Below are 26,049 nucleotides of genomic sequence, written 5' to 3' on the forward strand. Positions count from 1 at the left end.
TCAAAAATATATTTAGATAGAAGGAATAAGTTCTAATGTTCAATACAGAGTAGGGTGACTAAAGCCAAGAATAACTTATTGTCTACTTCAAAATAGCTAGAAGATTTTTGAATGTTCCCAACACAAAGAAATGATAAATGTTTGAGATGATGGATATCCTCATTACCCTTTTTGATCATTATACATTGTATGAATGTATCAAAATACCATATGTACCCCATAAATATGTACAATTATTATGTATCAATAAAAAATTGTAACTCTTTCCCAAAAAAACAGTGATCAAAAATTTATGTGAATCAATTGTTTTTCCAAGACACCTTAGTAGTAACAAAAATAAGTCAGCAAGGGTGTGATGTTGATGGATAATAAAGGCAAGCTAATTTCTTGTGTCTGATTTTGCTTCTATTTTTGGTCAAGAAGGAGAGTTTTCAGCCTGTAAAGTGCCAGAAAGAAAATGGCAGAAAGGGAAGTGAAGCCTAGATGAGCAGAGAAGATTGGAAAAATAATATAGCACTGCAGGAATATAAAGGCTCTTAGTGCTTTGGGATCAGGGTCCCGGTTCCCTTGTTGAATTTGTCTCAAGAATCTTGAATACCAGGAAAGGTGCTGGAAGCTCACACTCAAAGGTCTGATTTTCAAAAATGAGAATGAGGGGATCCTAAACTACATAGAAGGAGCTTGACATCATGACTAGCTAAATTCTAAAGTTAGCCTTCAAAGAACAGAGATGACAAGGAGCCAGCATGGGTTCATCAAGCAGAAACTATGCAGATTAATCTCATTTTCTTTTCTGTTCAAGGTCTCTGGAAAGAATAGGCAAATTGCATTTGAAAAGATCCAGAGTATTTGGATCATCACAGAATCCCTTATATTCCTGTGGACTACACAGAAACATGAGCCTTGGGTGTTAAGACAATTAACTTGTTAGTGGTTGCATGATCATACCCCAAAGATGTCAATTTAGGGTTATCAAGGGCCAAGAGATCTCTAATGGTGTGCCACAGGGCTCTGACTTTGGTTCCAACATGCAACATTTTCAGCAGTGAGATGATAAAAAATAATAAAAGATTGCTTTTTCAGATTTGAGGGGGTACTAAACTGAGAAGCAAAGTGAGGCTATGAGGATACCATAATTGTGAGCTACAAAGACCCTAACAATAGAGAAGAGGGTTTTCTACATTCAAAACTTGTTAAGCCCTAGATTCAAGGGAAATCTGATGCAGAAACACAACATGTAAACACAAGGATGGAAGAACTGCGCGTGTTTGAAATGGGAGGGAATGTCAGAGCCCTGTCAAATCCCATGACATCACTCCCCTACTCCCCTTCCTGCTGTGGTTCCTCAATGCCTCCATGAAAACCACAACATTCTTGAGAGACAATCTAACAAGAAGAAATTTAATAGTCATAGCAAATCTACAAAGGACAGAAAAGTGCATAGCTCATGCTTACTTTTGTCTTTTGAGATTAAAAAGCAAAAGAATTCTGTAGGTCCTTCTATGTATGAGCAGGTAAAGTAGTATATGTATAGCTAGGGGAAACAGACTGAACATTTCAACTGAAATGATTCAGAAACAACAATTCTATGGATAAACGGAGTGAGGCTGAGCAGTGGCACACATGAAATGACTTTGAATCCTTTCAAAACTGAAGCTGAAAGGCCACATTGCCAGCAAAGTCAGCCACATGGTATGCAGCGTCGTGCTCTATTTTGGGGGTGAGCAGCATAGCTCAGAAGGCATTGGGTAGCCCTGAGCACGATACATCAAGAAGACTAGCAACCAAGTGAAGAGTGTGCAGAGGGGAGGGACAGGGATGGGAAGGGTGTCCAAAGGCAATCTCATCATCTCAATACCAGCTGGAGAGACTGGGGCTGTGAGCACGAAGGGGATTTAGAGTGAGGATCTGGGAAAAACAGTAAATAACAGTGACTTTCTAATACTTGAAGGGAAATTAGAACTTAGATGTGTTCTAAGGGGGCAGGATAAGGATAAGTGGGTGGAAGATGAAGGCAGATAAATGATGGCTCCATCAGAGGAAGAATTTCCCAATAGTCAGAACCAACTAAAGATGGAATGGGCAACTTGGAAGAAGATTAAACATGGATCACAGAGGTGTGTGGCCAGGGTTTGAGGACCTCTTCACAAGGCTGCTATGTCAAGGATTCAATGTTTGGATAAAGGATTGGAATAGATGTCTCCTAATTCTGAAAAGCAATGATTCTAAAGAAATTCCCATTTATACAGAGTCCCAAACCTTCCAAATGCCAAACAACCAGGATATTTGTTATGCTACTCAGTAATGACAAGAGACATTTGTCCCTGAGGTTATATAAATTTCCAAAAGGACATTCCTAAAGCAAGATAGACTGTATCTAGGAGAATTCTAGTGAGTACCCTTGGTTGGTAAGCCACACATGCTCTGTGTAGTCACCGTTAACCATAATTGATCATGAATCTGAACATCCCATTCCCTAAACAGCCTGGACAAAGGAGTTCATCGTAACAAATACAATTCCTTCCACAGCTCTGCTTATATGTAATCCCACAGTAGATGCATTTATGCAAGTTAACTCTTAACTAATCAACAGAAACATATGCAAACTTACTTTGAAAAAGATTCTGATCACATTATACTTTTAAAAATGCATTGGCTTTTAAAATCATGTTTTGTAGGATCTTCAAAGATAAAGGGAGCTGGGTTGTGGTAATAATGTGTATTCCTGCTTACACAGCACTACAATCACATTCATGTGTTACTCTTGAACTTTAAACTCTTTGACTACCCACACTGCTCAAATTCTTTTTCTCTCTCTTAAAATTATTTCTCATACATTGTCCCTACCCTCCCATGAGCTAATCCATATGTTAGATTATATCCTGTGTCCTTTGAAGTGCAGGAACTTGTGCAGAGGACCTGAGAAGTTGTTTACCCACAACTATCAGGAACCATCAACACCCATGTCTCTAATAACCAGAGGGAAGGTGTGTGACTCTTAAACACATTTTACCTAAGTTGACCTCAGAAGTGTACCTCAGAAGTGTACCCTGGAGTACTTAAAGAGTCCAATGTTAAAGTGACTGCCAGTGAGTCCTTTGAAGCGTAACTGCAGGTTGCGGGTTCCTGTTTATCCATCCTGTCACTGTCCAGGAAGATGTGGAACTGGCTCTGGATTGACCAGATACCACTTACAGTCCCAACCATCTCTAGGACTCTGTGAGTCTGTACATAAAAGTAATCTGCTAAGATGTTTACAGAGATGCCCAACAGATATTTAAATTAGCCAGTGGACATGACAACTATGTTAATTCTTACTTGTCTTTTATTTTACTTTTGTATTAAAATGAGGGATTCTTTGCTTCATGAAATATTCAGGTTGGCCTATATAAAAGATATCCTCTGGCTTAAACATCCATGATTGTTTCACTTTATAAAATCTGTCATTATGTGATTTATTTTAAACGTACACTTACCTAGAATATGCAAAGCAGAATCTGATACTCATATTTGAAGTCACCTATGTTGTAACTAACCATGCAACCTTGGGCAATTCATTTTTCCATTTAACCCCCAGCCCTCAGCACATTTCTGTGTAGATCATAAGGGTTGGTGTAGAGATTTATTGTTTGCATCCTTCCAGTTCTGATTTCTGAGGCACATCTGCATTAAGCAGAGCAAAGCATGGTTCTCCCTATACTCAACACTCATAAATGTATTATTTGCAAAATTTCCAATTGTGAGACACATTAGCAAGTAACGTGTGTTCTTTAAATTGCTTCTTTTCCTCCCAAATATACCACGGTGGCTAAGAAATAACTCCAGAAATGGGAAGACTTAGGAATATATGTATTCATAATATACAAATAGCTCAATTCCCAAAGGATTCTGTAAAGATATCATAGGCTTTGAAAATATTTCCCACCCAGCTTCCATCATGGATGGCTCTCTCAATTTGTATATTTCCAGTGAGGAAAATGAAAATCCCCGGAGGCAGAATACAGATTAACTTTGAGAATAAAGACAGATATAAGGACCACAAACACCAAAGAAAGACTCCTCCGAAGTCAGAGGTGAAATGCCTTATGATTGCCTCAGGGCTCCTTCCCATTTGGTCCTCAATTACCCATCTGGGGCCGGTGCCTGCCTTGTGTGGCCACTGTAAAGGCTGCGTCTGACTCTGGGCTGAAGGCGAGGTCCCCCTATGTAAGGATAGCAGGGCACTCATCTCATTAATAAAGCTCAGTGAAATGCAAGCCCCTTGGACCATCCTAGCGTCCAAAGGTCCCCAGGACTTACCAGCTGCTCTGCTGGTCCCGTCCTGCCCAGGTGATGGTTCTGCTGTTCGTGAACAGAGGATTGGCAGGTCGGGAAGCTGGGAGGAAATGTAATTTACTGCATCTGGTAGCAGAGAACAGGGAATACAATTAGTCACAGTGTTGGGAGGCCCAATGGGTTCACTGCCGAGACAGCAGCTTGTCTGCCCTACATAATGGACCGCTGAGGCGGCCACTGAACAGGAGGATCAGGGTAAACAAAGACAAGCATTTGCCCAGTGACTGGTATTCAGCAGAGTAGCTGAGGCAGGAGGGATCCTGGCCAGAGAGCTCAAGCCCCAGGATGGTTCTACGTATTAGAAGAGTCATCAGAAAGCTCTAGATTCTAGGAGGACAATGAGTTCAGTGACGGGGGGAAGATTCAGAGATGGGCTTGTGGGAGCCATTATCAGCTTGGTGGGATTGACAAATAGAAAACATCAAACTAGAAATGTACATTAAACAGTACTGAAAAACAGATCCATTCTCTGAACCAGAAATAAAGCTTTCTGTGTCTGATTATTATGCGGTTCATTCCCTGAACTGGCAATATAGCTTTATGAGCCTGATTCATTCAAAAGACCAATTTTATAAGCATTACAACAAATAGACTTCAGAATAGATCTCATGTTTTCAATATTGCAGGCTGGTGTTTCAGCTAGAAAGTCCTGAGCTTCTGAATGACAACACCCCTTGAGCCCACCATTAGCCCAGTTGCAGGGAATGTTGCTATGCAAAAGAAGGAGCCCATTAGCTTTGCTTGGGCAAATACCTCGACAAGCCTCTTTAGGGAGGTGAGACCTGGGGAGCATGAACATCAGCAAGCATGCCAAGGTATTGGAGGAAAGGAGGAAACCCCTGAGGTAAGACAAGACAAATCTGGGTACACCCCAGAAAGAAGTGGGAAAGTGAAAGCAGGAAGATTCCAGAAAGCTGGGCACCATGAGATGCATCACGACCATATCACAAAATCCTGGAATGTCCATCTGTCATCAATGGTTACATCTTAACTGCTCACTGTAGGTCTATACTGAATATCCCACAATCACCACAAACTCAACATGCGCAAAATGGACCTTGTATCTCTGCTCACCTGCTGCTTCTCCTGTCCTCTATCTTGGCTCATGAGCACCACAGTTCACCTGGGATCCTCAGCAGCACCCTACACTCTTTCCCCTGCTGGTATCCAATCTGTTCAATAGCCTCTGCCTCCTCCGCATTTCTCATCACTGACCCCTCCTCTGCATCCCCACTCGTACTGCTTCCATTCTGGCAGCTTTCTTTTTCATTTCTTGCTGAAGAGGACTGCAGACACTGGACTAGGCTTAGTTCTGTTCTAGACCAACCAGACCCTTTGCTGACTTGCAAATGAGTCTGAACAATCCAGAATGTATTGACATTAGACCATTATGTTCATAGGCAAAGGTAGAGTATCTCTAAGAAAACAGATTTTTTGCCGGGCGCGGTGGCTCATGCCTGTAATCCCAGCACTTTGGGAGGCCAAGGTGGGTGGATCACCTGAGGTCAGGAGTTCGAGACCAGCGTGGCCAACATGGCAAAACCCCATCTCTACTAAAAATACAAAAATCAGCTGGGCATGGTGGCACGCACCTGTAGTCCCAGATACTAGAGGGGCTGAGGCAGGAAGATCACTTGAACCCAGGAGGCGGAGGTTGCAGTGAGCCAAGATTGTGCTGCTGCACTCCAGCCTGGGCAACAGAGTGAGACTCTGTCTCAAAAAAAAAAAAAATAGATTTTTCCATATTAACCATTTGGGGAGAAGGAATGAGAAAGGAAGATTAGAACGCAGGACTTAGGGTGGAGTGAGGCTCAAGTTGCTTTCCCTCTCAGGTGCCTTATATGTGTTGGAGCTTGGATCCTGGATAAGGCAGACATGGTTGAAGGCGCCCCTCACTGCAAGGAAGGAAATTGAGCCTTTGAGATGATGGTGGACTGGGAGATGGCTGGAAAGCAGCCTGCAGGGACCCCCTGAAGATGGTTTTGGATTTGAGTCAGGGGCTGTGAGTGTAGCCACATGTCTGAAGTTGTGCATTATTCTCCATGTTGAACTGCACCTCCATGATTCTCTCTCTCTCTTTTTTTTTTTTTTTTTTTTGAGATGGAGTCTCACTCTGTTGCCCAGGCTGGAGTGCAGTGGCACAATCTCGGCTCACTGCAAGCTCCGCCTCCCAGGTTCATGCCATTCTCCTGCCTCAGCCTCCCGAGTAGCTGGAACTACAGGTGCCCACCACCACACCTGGCTAATTTTTTGTATTTTTAGTAGAAACGGGGTTTCACTTTGTTAGCCGGGATGGTCTCGAGCTCCTGACCTCATGATCTGCCTGCCTCGGCCTCCCAAAGTGCTGGGATTACAGGTGTGAGCCACCTCCATGATTCTTAAACTTAGGTCACAGACTTCTTTCCTTTAACTCTCACTGTGGAAGGCTGTGGGAAGGGTCTGTGCCCCAAAGCAGCACAAGGCAGAACTAGAAAGAGCAGCAGCTTGAGGTCAGTGGTCCTGAGGGAGTGGGGAGGGGGTTGGGGCAGGTGGGTGACAATTGTCTGTGGGAAGAATGAAGCAGTAATCTAGGACTAGAGGGTCAGTTTAGGAAAGAAGGGATGACCAGAGCAGATTTGTAGAACTTCCAAGATTCACTGATAATTTCCAGAAATCTGTGGAATAGGATCTTGATGAATTTGACTTTCTGCATTCAAATAAGATGGAGGCTGGAGCCCAAGTGAGATCTCATGGACTGGTCACATGTGTGTCTGCATACTCAATGTTTTAGCAGTTAAAAAAAAAAAAACAAAAACAACTACTTACAGACAGGGAATTTTCCATCTGAAAGAACATGTGATTCCCAGGGCTTATGTCTCAGCCTCCTCCAGGAGACAGCTCCCTGTCAGGTGGGAGTGGATGATGGAGTTACCTTTGCCAGATGTTTACTGGCTACAAGCTTGAAGGCTACAGCACTTGGAGGGTTGGGCTACAAGGCTTCTGTTAAGAGATAAGGGAATGGGCTGGGCACAGTAGCTCACACCTGTAAACCCAGCACTTTGGGAGGCTGAGGCAGGCAGATCACTTGAGGTCAGGAGTTTGAGACCAGCATGGCCAACATGGTGAAACCCTGTATCTACTAAAATGCAAAAATTAGGACTGGTGGTGCGTGCCTGTAGTCCCAGCCACTTGAGAGGCTGAGCCAGGAGAATCGCTTGAACCCTGGAGGCGGAGGTTGCAGTGAGCTGAGACCACGCCACTGCACTCCAGCCTGGGTGACAGAATGAGATCCTGACTCAAAAAAAAAAAAAAAAAAAGAGAGAGAGCAAGAGAAGGAGTGGAGAATGGGGCATCAGAAAGAGGACAGAGCAGCCCCCTCAATATATGATTAAGTACTAAACCCTAAGGTTATATAGACAGGAAGTGTCTGATAGACCAGCACAAAGAGTAACAAACAGGCCTGCCAAACCTTCAATGGGAAAAACTTCTTCAGGTGGCCTCAATTAATAAGCTGCCCTCTTCCTGCCAAAGTCAGAATAGTCTAACACTATTCTCCCCACTGACAGAGAAGGTGGAAGGCAGTAACTTACAGAATAGAAATTAAAGATGAGTGCTGCTTCTTAGTTCTAATCCTGCTGAAATATTTACAGTAGCTATGAAGAATCTAAACAGCTAAAGCCAGAGAAACAAGACTGATGAAAACTCTTCTTAAAACATAACTTAGGCTGGACACGGTGGCTCATACCTGTAATCCCAGCTACTCGGGGGGCTGAGGCAGGAGAATGGCTTGAACCTGTGAGGTGGAGGTTGCAGTGAGCCAAGATGGCACCACTGCACTCCAGCCTGGGTGACAAGAGTGAAACTCCATCTCAAAATAAATCAACAAACAAACACATAACTTACAGGCAACTGAAGACTGAGGTTTGCGAATAACTGGTATGAAGGTTTTGATGCGGGAAACGCTCTAAGCCACCACAGACTGGTACGGGATGGGAACCTAAGAAGATCCGTATCATACACCAAGGACTGAGATAGGCCCAGGACAGACATTTTCCTTTGCCTGTTCTGGCAAGAGTTTTGCATCAGCTCCCTCCTCAGTGGGTAAAGAACAGAATTAGCACCAGATATATACTATATGCAACTTACAGTTGTAGAAGACATTATGCCTAAGACAGTGAAAACCAACCCACCCAATAGATGTGTGTTCTGCTATGTAACAACAATGTGTGTTGGCAAGGGAGGAGAGGGGGTGTCAGAATGTATATGACCAGGAGATTCTACTCAAGAATAGAATAAATTGTCCTTGATTGCCCAGGCTATCATGCAATCAAAAGCCACTGGTGATCTAGCAGTACGGTACCTCTGTTTCCTCTGCCATGCATAGAGGGACACACTTAGGGTACCTGAGATGGGATCATTACACACCCAGACACCAGCAGCTATCTCATAGCACCTCACGAGTTGGGATGCTTTTGCTGCTTATCTGCAGTGTCTGTATAGTTATATAATCCTAACTGGACCTGGATTCTGTAATCTGCATGCAACAGAAATTAACTGTGTTTCTTAAGTCATCATTGTTCTATAATAATATCTGGTTAGTTTTTTGTAGCAAGTTGGTTGATTCTAAGAGGGTCTTGGCAACTTGGGGCCTTTGAAATTGAAGAATGAGAAGATAAAGAGACATCCCAAAGTCCCTCAACTGGGGTGTGCTTCACCACAGTGTGACTCTATATACATCAATCACATTCTGGGATGTACGTGTTCCCGCCTTCAAACTTCTTTCTTTGCTAATAGATGTGGTATGACAGATAAAGAGGTCACCCAGGCTTGGTGATAACCACAGATGGCAGGAATTATAATGCAGGGTGACAGGTAAGACCACAGAAACTCTTCCCTGGGCCATTTCCTAAGAAATGAGATCCCTAAAACTTTTGCATCCTCTTAAGCCTGAGCTCCCCCATCCTGGAAGACAGAGTCTGTGGGCAACTTTCTCTGCAGGCTCTTTTCAGTTACGACTAGGCTTCTTACCACCTCTATGAATGGCTTAGGTGGATGAGTGAAAATAATGGGAAGCAACGCAGAAGAAAATGAAAGAAGTTTGAGGTAAAAATGAAAGAGGTGGTGAGAGTTTATGATGCGGCTGCATTTTTGCTTGTTAACAAGTCATAGAGTATGACAGGTCTCCATGCCCCACACAGACTTCTCAGGAACATGACATACAGGGTCTTTCCCTTCCCTAATTATCAGAGAGATGTCTAGGGAAATTCCTGATTTGAGAAGGGAAGAGAAAAAAAAAGTGAAAGCATAAAAGGCCAACATGCACTCTTTGGGTAGGTGTTCATGGGTCAGTGTCCCACGCTGCATCCCAGCCTGACATGCACTGTATTATTGCTATTTGTGTGGCACGTCTCAGGTCTTCCCAGACTCAGGGAAGCCTGCCATCCTCCCCATGCTGTACCCACAATTCCCCAAGGCCACTTCCTCAATCTTTGCCCCACCCCCAAAGCACAGAACAAGTGCCCTGACTTGGTCACACCATAGAGACTTCCTAGAAGTATTGTAGGTCTGCTTTTCCTAGAGTCCTTGCTAGCTTGGACATGACTTGGCCCTGCTTACATGCACTCAGAGCATGAAGTTTAATTTAGTACCTTCCTAAAGATCACCTGGGGAGACAAAATCCAGGTCTCCTGCTAGGGGAAAAAAAATTTAAAAATCACAGGTTTCTTTGTTTGTTTGTTTTGCCAAAGTCAGAACTATCCTTCATGCAAGTACCTTTGACTAATCCAGAGAAACACATTTTTAAACCTTTCCCCATATATTTCCAAATGACACTGGGAAAACACTGATGCCAATTCTCATCCTGGCTCCTGATCATCTTCCTAGTCTAGAGGTTGACCTTTTTCGTTTGTTTTTAATACAAGACCTTGCTATCACCCAGACTGGAGCGCACTGGTGTGACCATAGCTCACTGCAGCCTTGAACTTCTGGGCTCAAGGGATCCTCCCACATCAGCCTTCCAAAGTGCTGGGAGTACAGACCTGAGCCACCACACCCAGCCCTAGAATGTGACTTTCTAAGAGCCAGGTGAGCAGACAATATCTGGTCTTTCCAACAAGTCCCTGCATTGTAAAGCAGGTCTAGCTGAGGGCCAAATGAAAGTAGGAATCACGGGTTTGCAGCTAAGGATAGGGAGCAAGGTGAAGGGTGAGAAGTACACAATCTCAAGTTCATCCCCACAGTCCAGGTAAGGAGAGGAGAGGACAGAGGAAAGGTAGGGAAGGGAGAGAAGGCGAAAGACCTGCTCTTGCCACCAGGAAGCCAGGACCCCGCTCCTGCCTTCCTATGCTCTGAACCAACTATCCCCACACAGGGAGGGAAGTTTTTGCCCAGCCCTGTTTCTATGGAAGAAACGACAGTTGTCTGATCAGACAGACAGAGAGAGAGAGAGAAAGCAAAGAAAATCCAGAGGCTGTAGAAAGGTTTCCAAACACCAAATATTTCCCCCAAATTTCCTAAACTTCTCACGTGTGTTTCAACCTGAGGACCTAACCACCAAGACAAATGGGCTCATCCCTACAAGGGACCAGGTCCTGATGTTAGTACTCTTCTTTGCTGGGTACCTTTCAAGAGAGGCCCAAGCAGTGAGCATTGGGACTAATGGGAAGGAGAAGAGCCAGGCCAATTTTATAAGAGGAGAAACAGTGAGCCAAAAGACAGTTCCTGAAGAAGAGAGGCAGGAAGGCTTGGAACGTGGACCTCCTCAGTGGCCTGCGACCAGCGCTGCTACTTCTTCTGATGCCTTTACAAATCAACACAGTACCTCTTCCTTAAGCCCCTGTTAATGAAACCCCCTAAGATGACCAGGATTAAAACATTCATCTACAGTCGGGGCAGAGAGCACTTACCTCCATCTGTACTGGAGAAACCCTGTAGGAACAAAAACAAGGCAGAGCGTTACTCTACATGTGGGGGTACAATCCCATCTTTTCCCATCTTTAAAGACTTAACCCATCTTTCTCCCATGCCCAGGCCCAGAATTTGACTGTGCTAGGAAAACGCAATGATCTCTTTTCTTCTGGACAATTTATTTAGAATTCCAAAATTATAATTTCTAATTTATACTAAATTTCTCCCAATAGAGATTTATTTCAATGATCTGGCAAATATCCTTGGTCATGTTGGAGAATGATATCAGAAAATCCCATCCTAAATTGATTTCATTAGATTGCTTTTCTGTCACTCATAGGTACAGCAGAAACAGTTATAAAATGGAGGGAGGTCCTGAGATGTTTGTTCAGAGCCTACTGGTTTTACGGACTCTACTCTTTGATACACGGCACCATCTGTGTGTTCTTTTTTTTTGAGACGGAGTCTTGCTCTGTTGCCCAGGCTGGAGTGCAGTGGCGCAATCTCGGCTCACTGCAAGCTCCGCCTCCCGGGTTTATGCCATTCTCCTGCCTCAGCCTCCTCAGTAGTGGGGATTACAGGCGCCCGCCACCATGCCTGGCTAATTTTTTTGTATTTTTTAGTAGAGACAGGGTTTCACCACATTAGCCAGGATGGTCTCGATCTCCTGACCTCGTGATCCACCCGCCTCAGCCTCCCAAAGTGCTGGGATTACAGGCGCCATCTGTTTTTATATACAGTAAAATTTCATGTATTTACACTCTTTGTATTTGGAATTCATGTCCACTTCATAGGGTGTTGCTTCTGGCCTTTTCATAATGAAAGACTCAAAAAGCAAACTATAATTAAAGCCACAAAGAGCATGTTTATTCTGCTTCATCAGAATTGGTTTCAGAATTCTAGAGTCCAATAAGAGAAGGCTTTTCAGGCACGAGGCATATCAGGGATCCAGAGAGCAGGCAGATGGGGTAATCTAATGACTCTTCCCTATGCCTTGCAGTAGGCCAGATGGTCCCACACCCAAAGATATGTCATGCTTAGCTTCAGGATGGCCCCTGGTCCTCACACATCTGCCCCTCATTTCATAGAGTTTGTGGCTCAGATTTCTCATCAATGCCAACTGGCCTGTTTCCCAGTTGGCACCATTTTGCTAGGCCTTACTTCCCCATGGAAATAACTTCGAGAAATCGTGTTTGTTTTCTTCACCTTCTGAAAGTCCTTGAAGGATTTTTCTGTCTCCTTCAGTTTCTCTAGGATGATTTGCTCTTTGGCAGATATCTGGGACTCTTCACTTTCTAGCGTTTGTATTTCTTGCTCCAGCCTGGAAAACACACAAACAAAGGACAAGTTACTTCATTGTCCTGCCATCCATGGGCAAGAGAGCAGCTCCTTCCTGTTGGGCGATTTGTACCTTCCTGGCAGCCTTCCTTTTACATTATGCTGAAGAGCCAGGCCAAGGTTTTACATTACACAGCATCCTGTGTTTCCAGCTCTGCGATTGCGCAGACATTGGTCAAGGGAAATCAACACAGCACTGCCTCCACTGGTTCACAGCCACCACTATGCAATATGCTTCGATGTCTCCCTGCCAACCCTATGCATGCGCACCTTTCTTATTTGGAGGGAGATTATATTTACATAGCATAGGACATAACATCAGAAGGAAAATAGCTTCACATTCTCCTGGCTGGCTCAGAGTAAGTGCTCTCTCAGGTTGGCCAAAAAGTAAAGGGCCATTCTTGCTCAAAGAAAGTATGTTGCCAAGACATAGCTGGTGGCCACTACCCTTGGGAGCCTGGTGTCCTCTCCCTCTGTGGCCTGGATTCTACTGCCAAAAAGAGGTGAAATGAAGAAGACAGATGCAACTGCCCTGCCTTCTGGAACTTTCCTCAATTTTCACAGCCATCCTATGTATTTTATAAAAGGGAAATTTCAGCACTGCCAGGAGCCTCTGGAAATATTCCAGAACAGCAGCTGCAGCTATGATTTGGGGAAAGTCTCAACAGCCATATTCTTTCAGTGAAATGATAATAATTACCACCAGTGTTTACTGAGCACTTATTCTGTGCCAGGAACTGAGCTAAGAATTCATGTGGATTATTTTATCCAAAATTCCCAATGACCCTGTGAGTAGGGAATCCCCATTTTACCAATGAGATCACTAGGGCTTGGCAAGGTGAAGTAACCTAGTAAAGCAGGCTTTAGTGCCACAGAGCCTTGAAGCAAGGATTCAAGCCAGGTGCTCTGACTCTAGACCCCGTTCCTAACCATTAAGCAACATTTACCACATGAGTTCTAAAGTGTTCTCCACAACCCCCACCTTGTTAAACATTACATATATTGGCATAGTAGGATGGCACTGATATGCAGCAATGTCTTCAGGAATAATGAAGGGATAAACGTTCTCTTGCTAAAACTCTAGACTGCTGTGCCTCTTGAATTAGTTGATCTGAATTTATTCATTGGTTCATTCATTCAATCACTCATTCATTCATTTTTTCTTTTGGTCTCTTTCCCCTCTGTTGTGCTAGAAGCTTTGCTGCTGAGTCTGTGGCTGCTGAGTCTGTGTCTGCCTATATAAGTCCCCTCCCTTGCCTTCCTCCTTTTCCATCTTTTTTTTTTTTTTTTTTTTTTTTTTTTGAGATAGAGTCTCACTCTGTCACCCAGGCTGGAGTGTAGTGGTACGATCATAGCTCACTGCAGCCTCTACCTCTTGGACTCAAGCAATCCTCCCACCTCAGCTTCCCAAGGAGCTGGGACTAAAGGCACACACCATGCCCAGCTAATTTTTAATTTTTTTTTTGTAGAGGTGAGGTCTTACTATGTTGCCCAGGTGGGTCTTGAACTCCTGGGCTTTAAGTAATCCTCGTGCCTCAGGCTCCCAAAGTGCTGAGACTACAGGCATGAGCCACCGTGCCTGGCCCTCTTTTTCCATCTTTTAATCTGCTCTTGGGAACTGGCCATTAGACTTAGACCTAAAATAAGGAGTTCAGAGTGGGGTTTTCTGAAAGGTAAGGAACACCAAGATCCAGGCATGAACTTATTTAGCGACATACTGTGCCCCTCAGATGGCCTTTCTGTTTCCTTCCTGGGTGTCAGAAAAATGACCTCTGGAGGGATAAGTCTTTGCAGCAAATCAAAACCCATTACTTTGGGTTATGAACGCAAGCCCTATATCCAAATTAACCTCCTCCAAATGAACACAGCTCTGATATATTTGTCATTTCACTCAGGGTAAAAGTAGAAGTCCTATAGCTTATAAGTCCCCATGGTATCTAGCCTCCCAGTACCTATCAGCTCCACTCCACCAACATGCCTATTTCACTTCATGCATTAGTCAAATAGAGCCACTCTTATTTGCCCACATGTACCCCATGTCTTTTCCTCCTCTGGGAAACTCAACTCAAACTCCCAACCATTCTTGAAGTCTCAGCTCAGATGCCACCTGTCATGAGGCATTCACAGATTTCACTGCCAGGAAATAACATCGCTTCCCTCTGAACATTTCTTAGCACATTATTTTGTTTTATCAGAAGTCTTATCAAGTCTACCATGTATTAGAGCAGCGGCTCTCAACTGAGGTGATCTTGTCCCTCAGGGGATATTCGGCAATGTCTGGAGATATTTTGGTTGTCCAAAGCTCAAGGGGGTGGGACTGGTGTTACTGGCATCTAATGGGTAGAGAGGCCAGAGATGCTGCTAAATATCCCACAGTGCACCAGATGGCACCCTACAACAAAGAATTTTCTGGCCCCAAATAATAACATGAATTATTAATTTCCCCTACTAGGTTATAAATTCCTCAGATGGAGGGGACAAATGCTCAATACACCTACGTTGAATGAATTCAAAAAGCTGAGCTAAGTTGCACAAAGGTGTGGCCCAGCCAAGATAAGACTTTCAGAATTTTGGAGACGAGAGTGAATTCTTCAGCAAGCTTTAACTTGAGAGGCTGTGTGTGGGCGAGACACAAAGATAATTTACGGAGAGGGGGCTGACCAATCTAGAGATATGAACATAGAGATATAAAACTTCTTTGTTGTTCCAGATGTTCAGCAAAATCTTCTACATACATCTGTGTAAATTATTTGGGGGGAGTAAGTAAGGAGATATGAGTATGAAATAGGAACACCACACGAGACAGTCAAATTATCCATCTACTGAATTAATTCAATGAGTAGAGGAGCTCTGGACTAGAGGTCCCTGTGTAGACTGGATGATACTACCAACCAGCTGGGCTGTGAGCAGATTTTATTATTTATTTATTTATTTATTTATTTATTTATTTATTTATTTGAGGTGTGATTACAGGCGTGAGCCACCATGCCTGGCCTGAGCAGATTTGATTTAAAGCTCAAAGTACAGAGTACTTTAGCAGATATTTAGGGTGTGCAGTAGATTATATTATTCTTGGGCCGGTTGCGATGACTTATGCCTGTAATCCCAGCACTTTGGGAGGCCGAGGCGGGCGGATACCTGAGGTTAGGAGTTTGGGACCAGCCTGATCAACATGGTGAAAGCCCGTCTCTACTAAAAATACAAAAATTAGCTGGGCATGGTGGTGCACACCTGTCATCCCAACTACTCTGGAGGCTGAGGCAGGAGAATCACTTGAACCCAGGAGACAGAGGCTGCAGTGAGCCAAGATTGTGCCACTGCACTTCAGCCTGGGCAACAGAGTGTGACTCCATCTCAAAAAAAAAAAAATTACATTACTCTCAAAAATATTCCCTTCCTTCCTCCCTTACTTCCATGGGAAGAGTACATGCTTCCCCAAGCCACTGATGTCAATCTTGATCATGTGATTTGCTCTAGGCTCATGGTGGATGGGATACACTTCCCAGTCTCTTGACACTGGCTGCAGCCATGTGACCTGCTTTAGCCAATAGGATGTGAGCAGATAAGACACAAGCAGAGGCTTGAAAAGTGCTTGCCCAGTTGAGCTTGTCCTCTTGCACCCCTTCCAATGCCAAGACAATAACTTATCTGGGCAGCTGCTGCCCCTTCAGGCTGGACCACAGAAAGAACACACACGGAATAGACCTGAGGCCAAGCCATAGATAGGCACAGTGTGCCCTGGCCCTATGGGCTTCAGGGCTCTCAGCTATATAGTTCGGATGCACCTGAAATTGGAGCCACTCAGCTAAGCCCAGCCTAGATCAGCAAATACCCAGCCTCCTCACAGAAGTGTGGGCAAGAATAAATGACTTTGGGTTTAAACCACTGAATTTGAGGGCGTGTTAGCTAGCATTATTGTGGTAATAATGAACTGGTACAGGTCAAATAGAAGTGTGTATACATTATATATATATCCTACTAATATATATCCCAATAATGTATATGCCAATTATATAGTACATATACACATATATTTATATGTGTGTATATGTATTTATATATCCCAATAATACCTGAAGCTAAACGATTAGAAAGAACATAAGGCACCCTCTCTCTTCCCTTCGCTAATCCTCAATCCTCTGAGAAATCTGGAGGGAAACAGGGCACCCCTTCATGAGAATTAAGACTGAAGAAACAGAAAAATGTCAGTGGTAGTTGTCTCTGAGTAATGGAATTAAAGGTGATTTCATTTTTAAAAAATAATTTTCAATATTTTCCCAATTTAAAAAATTCATTTGTTACTTATCTAACCAGAATGAAAACAACAAATTCCCTTTTCAAAATACCTCCTGAGGCTTTCTGCTGAGAAGGGAGCATCTCCCAGGCTGTGGCATGAAAGAGGGGCCAAGAGCCTCAGCTTCCCATGTGTCTAGTGAAGGGGAAATGGGAGCACCCCAACATCTATTTAAATTCAAAACCAACATTTACGGAGCTTGCTTGGTTGGACTCTGAGCTAGGCACTACAGGGGATTCTAAAACAAACAAGATCATGATAAAAATGGCTAACAAAAACCGAAAATGGCTGTCTCTCAGTAACTCACTTCTTCCAGTGAAGCAACCTCAAGTGGTTAAGAATTCTCTGCGACCTGATGCCCACTGGCTGGCCTGTCTCCACAGCGTGCCCTGGCCCTATGAGTTTCAAGGCTCTCCGCTATATAGTTCAGGTGCTGAAGATTTGGGTCATGATACTATGTAATTGAGAAGGAACCAAGAGAGAGGGAGAGAAAAAAAAAGGAACGAAATGAAACCTTTGTGATAACAACAACTGAGTTTCAACCCAAATGGAACGAATGAAGGAAATGGAGAGTTTATGTCAGATCCAATAGCAGATTTTTCTATAAGTTCACATGTGGCCTTGGGCCAGGCTCTGAAGGTGTGGTCAGTCCAGGCTGCTCTCTTTCTCAGGAAAATCTGAGTCCTGGGGCAAAGCAGCTTCCCAAGGAACAGAGTGTCATGGGGTTAACAACAGTCAGCCCAGCCAGGCTGCAGATGCCACTGTTTTGTAGTTTCATGACTGAAATCTAATGCAGTCTTCTCTGGAAGAGCCAAGTAGATATTGCTGTGCTAAAAATAAAGAACGGGCAGGAAGTGTAATTTATATGCAAAGTTAATTGAGGATCCGTAGGCTGTGGCAGGTGCACATAACAGCCTCTAACCTGCTTGCTCCGTTCCTTCTGAGCAAAAAGCAAACTGTAATAAGCCATAAGGAAAGGTGACACACTGCAGCTGTGTAGGTTTAATTTACTGGAGATGAGGTTGCAATCATGGCCAAATGGCCTTATAAAATCTACCTAACCCCAATAGATCATCCTCACAAGAAAATAGAAAAGAACTCTCGCTCTGGAAAGTGCATCGATCATGTTCTTATTTCAAAGTTTATTTAGACATTCATCCATCTAACTTCGTGCCTGTATCAGGCACTATGCTGAGCACTAGGGATGGAGAAATAAATCAGACACAGTGTCTGCTCATGAGACTTCTTGGTCAAGTAATGCAAACAGCCGTGTGAACACATAAATTACAATACAAACCAAAAATAGCAATAATAGAGGAAAGAACAACATGCTGTAGAATAGTTGGTTCTGCCTGGGAGTGTGTGGTGGGGATGCTGAGTGGTCTTCTCAATATCAATTCTTCCCCTCTTCCAAACTAACAGAATCCTTATTTGGTTGGGGATGGCAACATGCCCACCTGAAAAAAATTATGTATCCTAGCTTCCACTGAAGATAAAGCTGGCCATGGGACAGCTCTGGCCAATGAGATGTAAGTAAAAATGATCCGAAGGGACTTCCACACAACTCCCTAAAAGGGAAAGGAGGGCTGGGTCCGGTGGCTTATTCCTGTAATCCCAGCACTTTGGGAGACTGAGGCTGGAGGATTGCTTGAGCCCAGGAGGATGAGACCAGCCTGAGCAACATGGCAAGACAAGACCGCCATCCCTACAAATAATAAAAAGTTAGCTGGGCATGGTGACATACACCCTTAGTTCTAGCTACTCTGGAGGCTAAGGTGGGAAGATCACTTGAGCCCGGGAGTTCAAGACTGCAGTGAGTGATGATCACAGCACTGTACTCCAGTCTGGGTGACAGAGCGAGACCCTGTCTCAAAAAAAAAAAAAAAAAAAAGGAAAGGAGCGTTGGCTTAAATGACATTTGCCTTTCCTTCCTTCCTGCCAGGTACAGGGACCTGGTGTGAAAGAGATGCGTTCGTTTCCAATTCCTGCTGTAACAACTACAAAACTTAGTGGCTTACAACAATCTAAATTTATTATCTTATATTTCTGTATGTCAGAAGTCTGACACAGGGGTTGCCAGGCTAGAATCAAGGTGCTGGCAGCATTGTGTTCCCTTCTGCAGGCTCTAGGGGAGAATCCATTTCCTTGCCCTTTTCAGCTCCCTGAGGTCACCCACGTTCCGTGCCTCATGGCTCCCTTCCTCCATCTTCAAAGCCAGCACTGTTGCATCTCTCTGACCTTCCCTGCAGCCACCCCTCCTTCTGATTTCTGCCTCCCTCTTCCACTTTTAAGGATCCTGTGGTTATACAAAGTGTACCCAGATAATCCAGGATACTCATCTCCCTATTTTACGGTCAGCTGTTTGGAAACTTTAATTCCATCTGTAATTTTAATTCCCCTTTGCCATGGAACCTACCATATTCACAGGTTCTGAGGCTCAGCGTGTGGACATCTCTGGGGGTCCATTATTCTACCTACTGCAAGCGATCTGATGCTATAGGCAGAGCAGTAATCCTATGTCCACAGGGGCAATAGTATGCCTGAGTGTGCAGAAAGAGAGACAGTGCCTGGGTCCCAGATGGCACGATGGAAAGACTACACCACTTCTGGAATGTCTGGCTCCAGACTGCTTGTTATGGGCTTAAGCCTCTGTTGTGATCATAGCTGAATGCAATTCTCAACTGATACAGGTGGTGAGAAAAACTTGACAAAGCAGATGATGCATTAACTGGGCCTTGAAGGATGCATTCACCAGGTGGAAAAGAGGAGAAAATGAGCCAGGCAGAGGAGAGAGCATGGGCCAAGGCCCAGCATATCACATGTCCCTCCTGTCACTCAGGAGCATGTGGCCTTGTGTGGCCTTATTGGGTCACAGCCTGCGCTGCCCTCCAGCTTCATAACTCAGCACGGTGCCTCGGATAGGTTCTTGCCGTTCCTGTCCCCACTCCCAATGGCTCACTCATGCTCTCCTTCTGCTCTACTTGCCTGGCTCTCAAATACCTGGCCTTCAAGGCTCTGCTGAGAGCCTACCTTCCTGCAAGGCCCAAACAAAGAGAAGGGAAGACAGAGCATGCTGGCTGCTGGGGACACCGTGCCATTCAATCTCCAGTTCCTGCTTCCCAGATCCTCAGCTACTCCTTTGCCCTTCTGACTTACAAAAGCCAATACATTGGGAGGCCAAGGCGGGTGGATCACTTGAGGTCAGGAGTTTCAGATCAGCCTGGCCAATGTGGTGAAACTCCATCTCTACTAAAAATACAAAAATTAGCTGGGCGTGGTGGCAGGCGCCTATAATCCCAGCTACATGGGAGGCTGAGGCAGGAGAATCGCTTGAACCTGGGAGGCAGAGGTTGCAGTGAGCCGAGATCATGCCATTGCACTCTAGCCTGGATGACAGTGCGAGATTCCATCTCAAAAAAAAAAAAAAAAAAAAAAAAAAGCCAATATATTTTCCCTTTGCGTGGGTGTTGGTCAGTTGAATCCAAAGGAGCACAGACAAATACAACTTGGTTTTTAATCATTTTACTATTTGGAGAGGGTCTTGCCTGTCAACTCAGGTGGGCTTCATTTTTCCTTCCCCATCAATGATGATAATAATTATTGTAATACTAACAATTCTAATATTGTTTTTGCTAGATACAGTAATATATGTAATAATAATCATAAGGATTAGGATTATTGAGTGCTTACTGTGTGCTTGGAACTGTTATGAGTGTTTTACATACATTATAATACTTAATCTTCACAATATCCCATGAAGTAAAAAAATCTGTAACTCCCATGACATAAATAGATGGATACACAGGAAGAGTACTGACTTGTCCAGGGTTGCAGAGATGATGTGCAGCCAGAATTTGGACACTGGTGGTCTGGCTGGGGAACCAGTACCCTTTGCCCCTATCCTTGACAACCTCCCATGACCACTTGCCCTTTTACTTTCATTCCCTTAAGAACACACATTGCAACACAATATATATTTTTCAAGCTCACAGAAGCACAGGTCAGACTGGGAGTAGAAGCCATTGAACCTAATTGCTCTCCAGAAATATGAAGTCCTTGAACTGTCCTCCACCCAACGATTATTTCACACCTGCTTGAACTTCTCCACATATGGGGAGCTCACCACCTCCCATGGAAAGCCAATCCCTCTTAGGACACTTAGACCCATCATAATGCCCATTCACAGATTTAAGCAATGTATCCCTCCCTATATTTTTCATTATCTGAGTTCCATCCCTTGAAAGGGCAGAGATCAAATTTAGTAAACATCATGAATTATAAGGGCTCCACTCTGGAAAATGGGAAGATCTGGGGCAAACAAAACTTATTTTCCATGGTGGAGCACAGATACAAAGAGGCCCAGCAGTAGGAGGTGGTAGAAAGAGCAGAAAAGGAAAGGAGTAGAAAAACCAGGGGGAAAGAGGACTCCTGGGACCCTTCATGCAGTGAACTCAGCACCAACAAAAAGAGGAGGCAAGAGAAGCAGTAAAGAAGTGCTCACAAAATTCTCAGGACCCTATGAACACTTCTGAAAAAGCTTTAAGCAAGACCAGCATATTCCTGACAATGGGCTGAGCCTTTATGAAATAACTCACTATTGAGGGACATAGACTAGTGTTATGCCCTACCCTATAGCCAAACACATTGCTACTCAATTGACATGGGTTTGAATCTCAGTAACTGCCCTCAGAATAAAAGGAGATGCTGACCAACTGGCTTACGGTGCTTAATTCAGACCTGTTCTCTTCTCTGGAACTGCAATTTCATAGTTGAGCAGTCAAGTGGGGTGCCTGTCTGGCCAACCTGCCAAAACAAGAACCTCAGGAGAAGTGTTTGCTGCTCAGAGGAGAGGAAAGCTGCCCACATGTTTATGAATTCAGCACAAGTAAAAGTGGAAAGGGGACTGCATCCTCCCCTTCTTTCAAAGCAATGTCATTCCTGTGGCTGAGCTGGGCATATGGCCACACAGAGTAAAGGCCACATCTCTCAGCATCCTTTGTAGCCCCATGCTCTGGCCAAAGGGATGTAAGTGAAAGTGCTATATATCAGCTCCTAGAATCTTCTTTAGCCCTTTCTTCTCCAGTTCTTTCTTTATCCTTTGCCTGAAATGCACATGCATGCAGCTGAGGCACTAACTGCCATCTTGGTCACTGTTGACAAGGATCAATCTTTAGGGTTAAAGTGGAAAAGGTCTGGGTCCCTAAGGAATTCATAGGGCACAGCCACCAAACAGCTCTTAACTGAATGCCTGTGGATGTTTACATAACTGCATACCTGTGGATTTTTATTGGAAGGAGAAATAAGCATCTTGCTTAAGCCACTGTTATTGTGGGTCTCTGTTCCTTGCATCCACATGGAATCCTAATTAATACAAGACACTTACCACATATTGTTGAATTTGAATGAATGCTCTTAGAATTATGCTGAGAATTGGGGATCCCAGCTAATCAGAGCTTAGAGTCTTATCCATGACTCAGCAGCAGAAGAAAAAAAAATGAGCAATTGCAAGGTTGTGAATTCATTACTGCTAATCAACGCTTGTAAATGGGGTTGGCTGGAACTGTGCTTTGCCCCCCTTCTACTCCCCAAATCTCTGCCACATCCAAAGTCTCAGCAGAGAACTTTCTACTCCTTGCACAATTATAATCACCCATATCTTAGCATCTCTTTGGTGCGCTATTTGTGTCCGTCTGGCTTCCTGCCAGAGCCTTTGCCAACTGAATTATATCAGAAAGAGCCACGACATGGCTAAGTATACATTTTAAACACCTTTCCAGCCTTGCAGTGCAGTGAGCTGATCGCTCCTATAAATGAGACTTAACAACATAGAGCTCACCCATGACCTTGAAGTTTCAGTTATGTGGTGGGAAGAGAAGACTGATCACACGTGGTTCAGAAGTGAGTGTGGAGACAGGGGCTAAGGTGGCAGGCAGCTGAAAATTTTGCCTGCCCAGGGTCCCTCTGCCCTTTTCTTTTAGGAACAACATCCAGTTCCTCCACTGGGAAAAAAGTCTCTCTGGGGTTCCTTGTAGATTTGGTGAAACTATTGGTCAGAGGGCTCACATCCCTGGCCACAGAGTAGAAATGTATCTGAGCTAGGCCAACTGAACTCTTGCGCAAAGATCTTTGTCTTGAGAGAAGTGATTCAAAGAATAAAAACTAATCGGGGGTGAATTCGTCCCATAGTAAAACTCTGAAGAGACCACTTCATTAGTTCCTGCTGCCTGGAATTCCAGATCTGTCTGAGACGTGATTATCTGACCCCTTCTTCCATCCTGAGAATATTTAACCTCATCGATCTATCTATCTTATCTATCTATCTGTCTGTCTGTCTATCTAATCTGGCTCTACAGCAATCTATCTGTTCTATCTATCATATATCTTAATACCGCCATTTCAATATTCTAGGTAGAGCACTGGGAAGAATATTGTTTTCACGCAAATCAATGCTACAAAATTCATTTTCCACATTTCAGGAAGACAGTGCATTTGTTTCTATGGCACTCCCCAAATATTTATCCTTTGTGACCCAACTTGTAAGGAAACAGCTTCCTTTTATTTAGATGAGTCTATCAGGAGCCAGGGCAGATCATTTGGTATTTTAATATGAAAACATGTTAATGGCCCTTAAGCAAACAGAGGATTTCCACTTTTCCTTATGAAAGAACAGGGCCTTCCTTGACTGTTAGGTGTCAGTGGAAACTCAAGCCCATTTCCTCCTCTTTTTTTTTTTTTCCTCACGTCATCCCTGAGACAGAAATATGGCAGAGAAGACAAGGGTCCCTTTAAGAATTCCAAAGGTCCAGCTCACATCCTTTCCTGGTGGCTCCCTCTCACCTCCTTCCCAAACCCCATCAAACTTCTTCGGCTGGAGGTTCACACCCTCCATGTTCTGCTCCCACCCCTTTCCAGCCTTATGCCTTCCTGTCTTCAGCTAAGACCTCGAACTGCTCCTGACAAAGCCAGGAAGGACTCCCCACTCTCAACTCCATTGTCTGAAAACAGATATCATAATAAAAGCCCAAATCAAATTACATCTCTTTAGGAATGTTTTCCTTAATTCCCCCAGCGCCCCCGCCCAGCCTGGTATGTTCATTCATTCCGATTCTCCACAGCATTTCTAACTTTTGGTACACTCTGCCTTGTATTAGAGTGTTAAAAATATATTTATCCTTCCCAACCCTACCTGTACCTCCTCTCTCCCAAGTGCAGGCTTATTAAGAGATAGGACTATATATTTTGTGTTACTGTACCTCACATTCTTCCCTGTACATACAGATGCTCAATAAATAATCGTTGAGTGCATAAAAAGCAAAGCTACCCAAGAACATGCTTCTAAAGGATTCTATAGTGAATGTAACTTGGAGATGGTGATAGTAAATGTAATTTTTAAAATCTTGGCTTGGTTTTTCCACTTTCCCCTCAAATATACAAATTTAGATATTCAGTGAGAAAAAAGAATGATATTGGACTGATTTATATCTTGATCTAAGTATACAGCTGGGACATGGCAGCACTTTTCATTATTGATGGTGATGTAATCATATTGAAGCCCAAATACAAATAAATGAAAATTTCTCTCTCCATGAGTGTGCTTCAGCCCATGGAGACACTAGCTTTTCTCTCCTTTTCATGTGTATTTACTCCATCTGGAATCACATGACTCATACTATCAGAATCTGTGCAAGTGGATTTCCGTGTAGGAAATCATTTCCAGGCTTGAGCTGAGCGCTGATTTCTTCGTTGTGAGTCTTATTTGAGTCTGTTTCATCAGAAATAAAGAGTTTTGATTACAGGACAGTGAGATTATTTCATTTCAAAGCAATACTTTTCTCAACAGCTTAAATCCCCCCTTTTCCCCCTAGAAATGTCCCTTTTTTCTAGGAAGAGAAAAAGTCCCATCCAGCCACACTTTCTGACCTCCAGCCTCTGACTCAGACTGTCTGTTGAAGGCCAGTGCCTCCACCCATGCACCTGAGCTTGTGCAGACTGATCTGGGAGGGTACCCCATGAACTATCCCCTCTCCCCTGTGTCTTCACCTCTCTCCAAGATGCCTCCTTCCTGCTAGTCAATAAACAAGAATTGTTTCTTTCCATACTAAAAATAAGTGAACTTCTCTTGACCCTGCATCCTGTTCTAGTTGCTGCTGAATCCCTCTTCCAGACTTCCCCAAGGCCAGTCCTCTCTTACTGCCTTAACATCCTCACATCCTGACCCCTCCTCAGCCTCAGTCCCTCTGCACTCACCGCCCTGCTGCATCTGCTCTTAGTCAAGTCCATGCCTCAGCCTCAGTCCCTCTGCCCTCACCGCCCTGCTGCATCTGCTCTTAGTCAAGTCCATGCCTCAGCCTCAGTCCCTCTGCCCTCATGCCCTGCTGCGTCTGCTCCTAGTCAAGTCCATGACTGCCACGTACAGCGGACCCTCTTCGGTGTGGATCTGTTTGACTTCTTCGTTTTTAAAAACATTGATCATTTGTCCTCCGTGATGAAGAGACCGTGACGCCATGTTCTCCATATGGGCACCTCTTCTCCTACTCCACCACTAAAGGTTTATTTGGTTTACTGTTCTTATTGATTAACATTTAATTCTTGGCTACTCACGTCCAGCCTCATGCTTTAATTCCTACCGAATATGCTTAAATCTATCCAAACTATATCTTCAGCATCTCTCCTGAATTCCAGCCTCTATGTACAATTGTATTTTGAATGTCTCCACCTGGATGGTCCACATACACAACATATACAAGACCAAACTCATCTTTCTCCATAGAGCTGCTCCTCCCTATTCTCTAGCTCAGATGCTGGTACCACCGTTAATCCATTCTACTTAGGAGGGAAACCTAGATGTTTTCTTCACCTCTGGCTTGCCCCTCGCTTACTATCATCACACACGTATCTTATTAGTCACCAGGTCAACTAAGTGTCTTATTAGCCACTAAGCCAATTTGCCCCACAAATCTCCTTTCATAGCTCCTTCTCTTCAGCCCTGGTATAGGCTCTCTCCTAAATGCCTGCGACAACCTTCTAACCAATCTCTCTGCTTCTGTGCAGCCCCATCACCCTAAAATCCAGAATGTGCCTAGACACACCACAATAGCACTCCCCTGCTGAAAACCCCTCATGGACTCTCTGCTAAAGCTCATGGATATGACACACTCCCAGCCTCTCATTTACCTGCAGAAATGAAGATTTCCTTG

At 44.0% G+C, this 26,049-nt stretch overlaps 1 protein-coding gene across 3 annotated transcripts in view; it reads right to left on the reverse strand.

Annotated features, from left to right (window-relative positions):
- The window catches only part of PALM2AKAP2 (PALM2 and AKAP2 fusion), a 529,571-nt gene that overhangs the window by 221,307 nt on the left and 282,215 nt on the right, over positions 1 to 26,049 (reverse strand). For 2 of the 3 annotated variants that reach the window (XM_055271528.2, XM_055271531.2), the window contains exons 5-7: positions 12,427 to 12,541; positions 11,220 to 11,241; positions 4,300 to 4,401 (exon numbers count right to left, since the gene is read on the reverse strand). In XM_055271528.2, the coding sequence (XP_055127503.1) occupies positions 4,300 to 4,401; positions 11,220 to 11,241; positions 12,427 to 12,541 (239 nt within the window). The remainder of the gene's footprint in view (positions 1 to 4,299; positions 4,402 to 11,219; positions 11,242 to 12,426; positions 12,542 to 26,049) is intronic. The other variant, XM_055271532.2, reaches the window with a different exon arrangement.

This window comes from Symphalangus syndactylus, chromosome 3, assembly GCF_028878055.3.
Source record: "Symphalangus syndactylus isolate Jambi chromosome 3, NHGRI_mSymSyn1-v2.1_pri, whole genome shotgun sequence".
NCBI classification, from domain to species: domain Eukaryota; kingdom Metazoa; phylum Chordata; class Mammalia; order Primates; family Hylobatidae; genus Symphalangus; species Symphalangus syndactylus.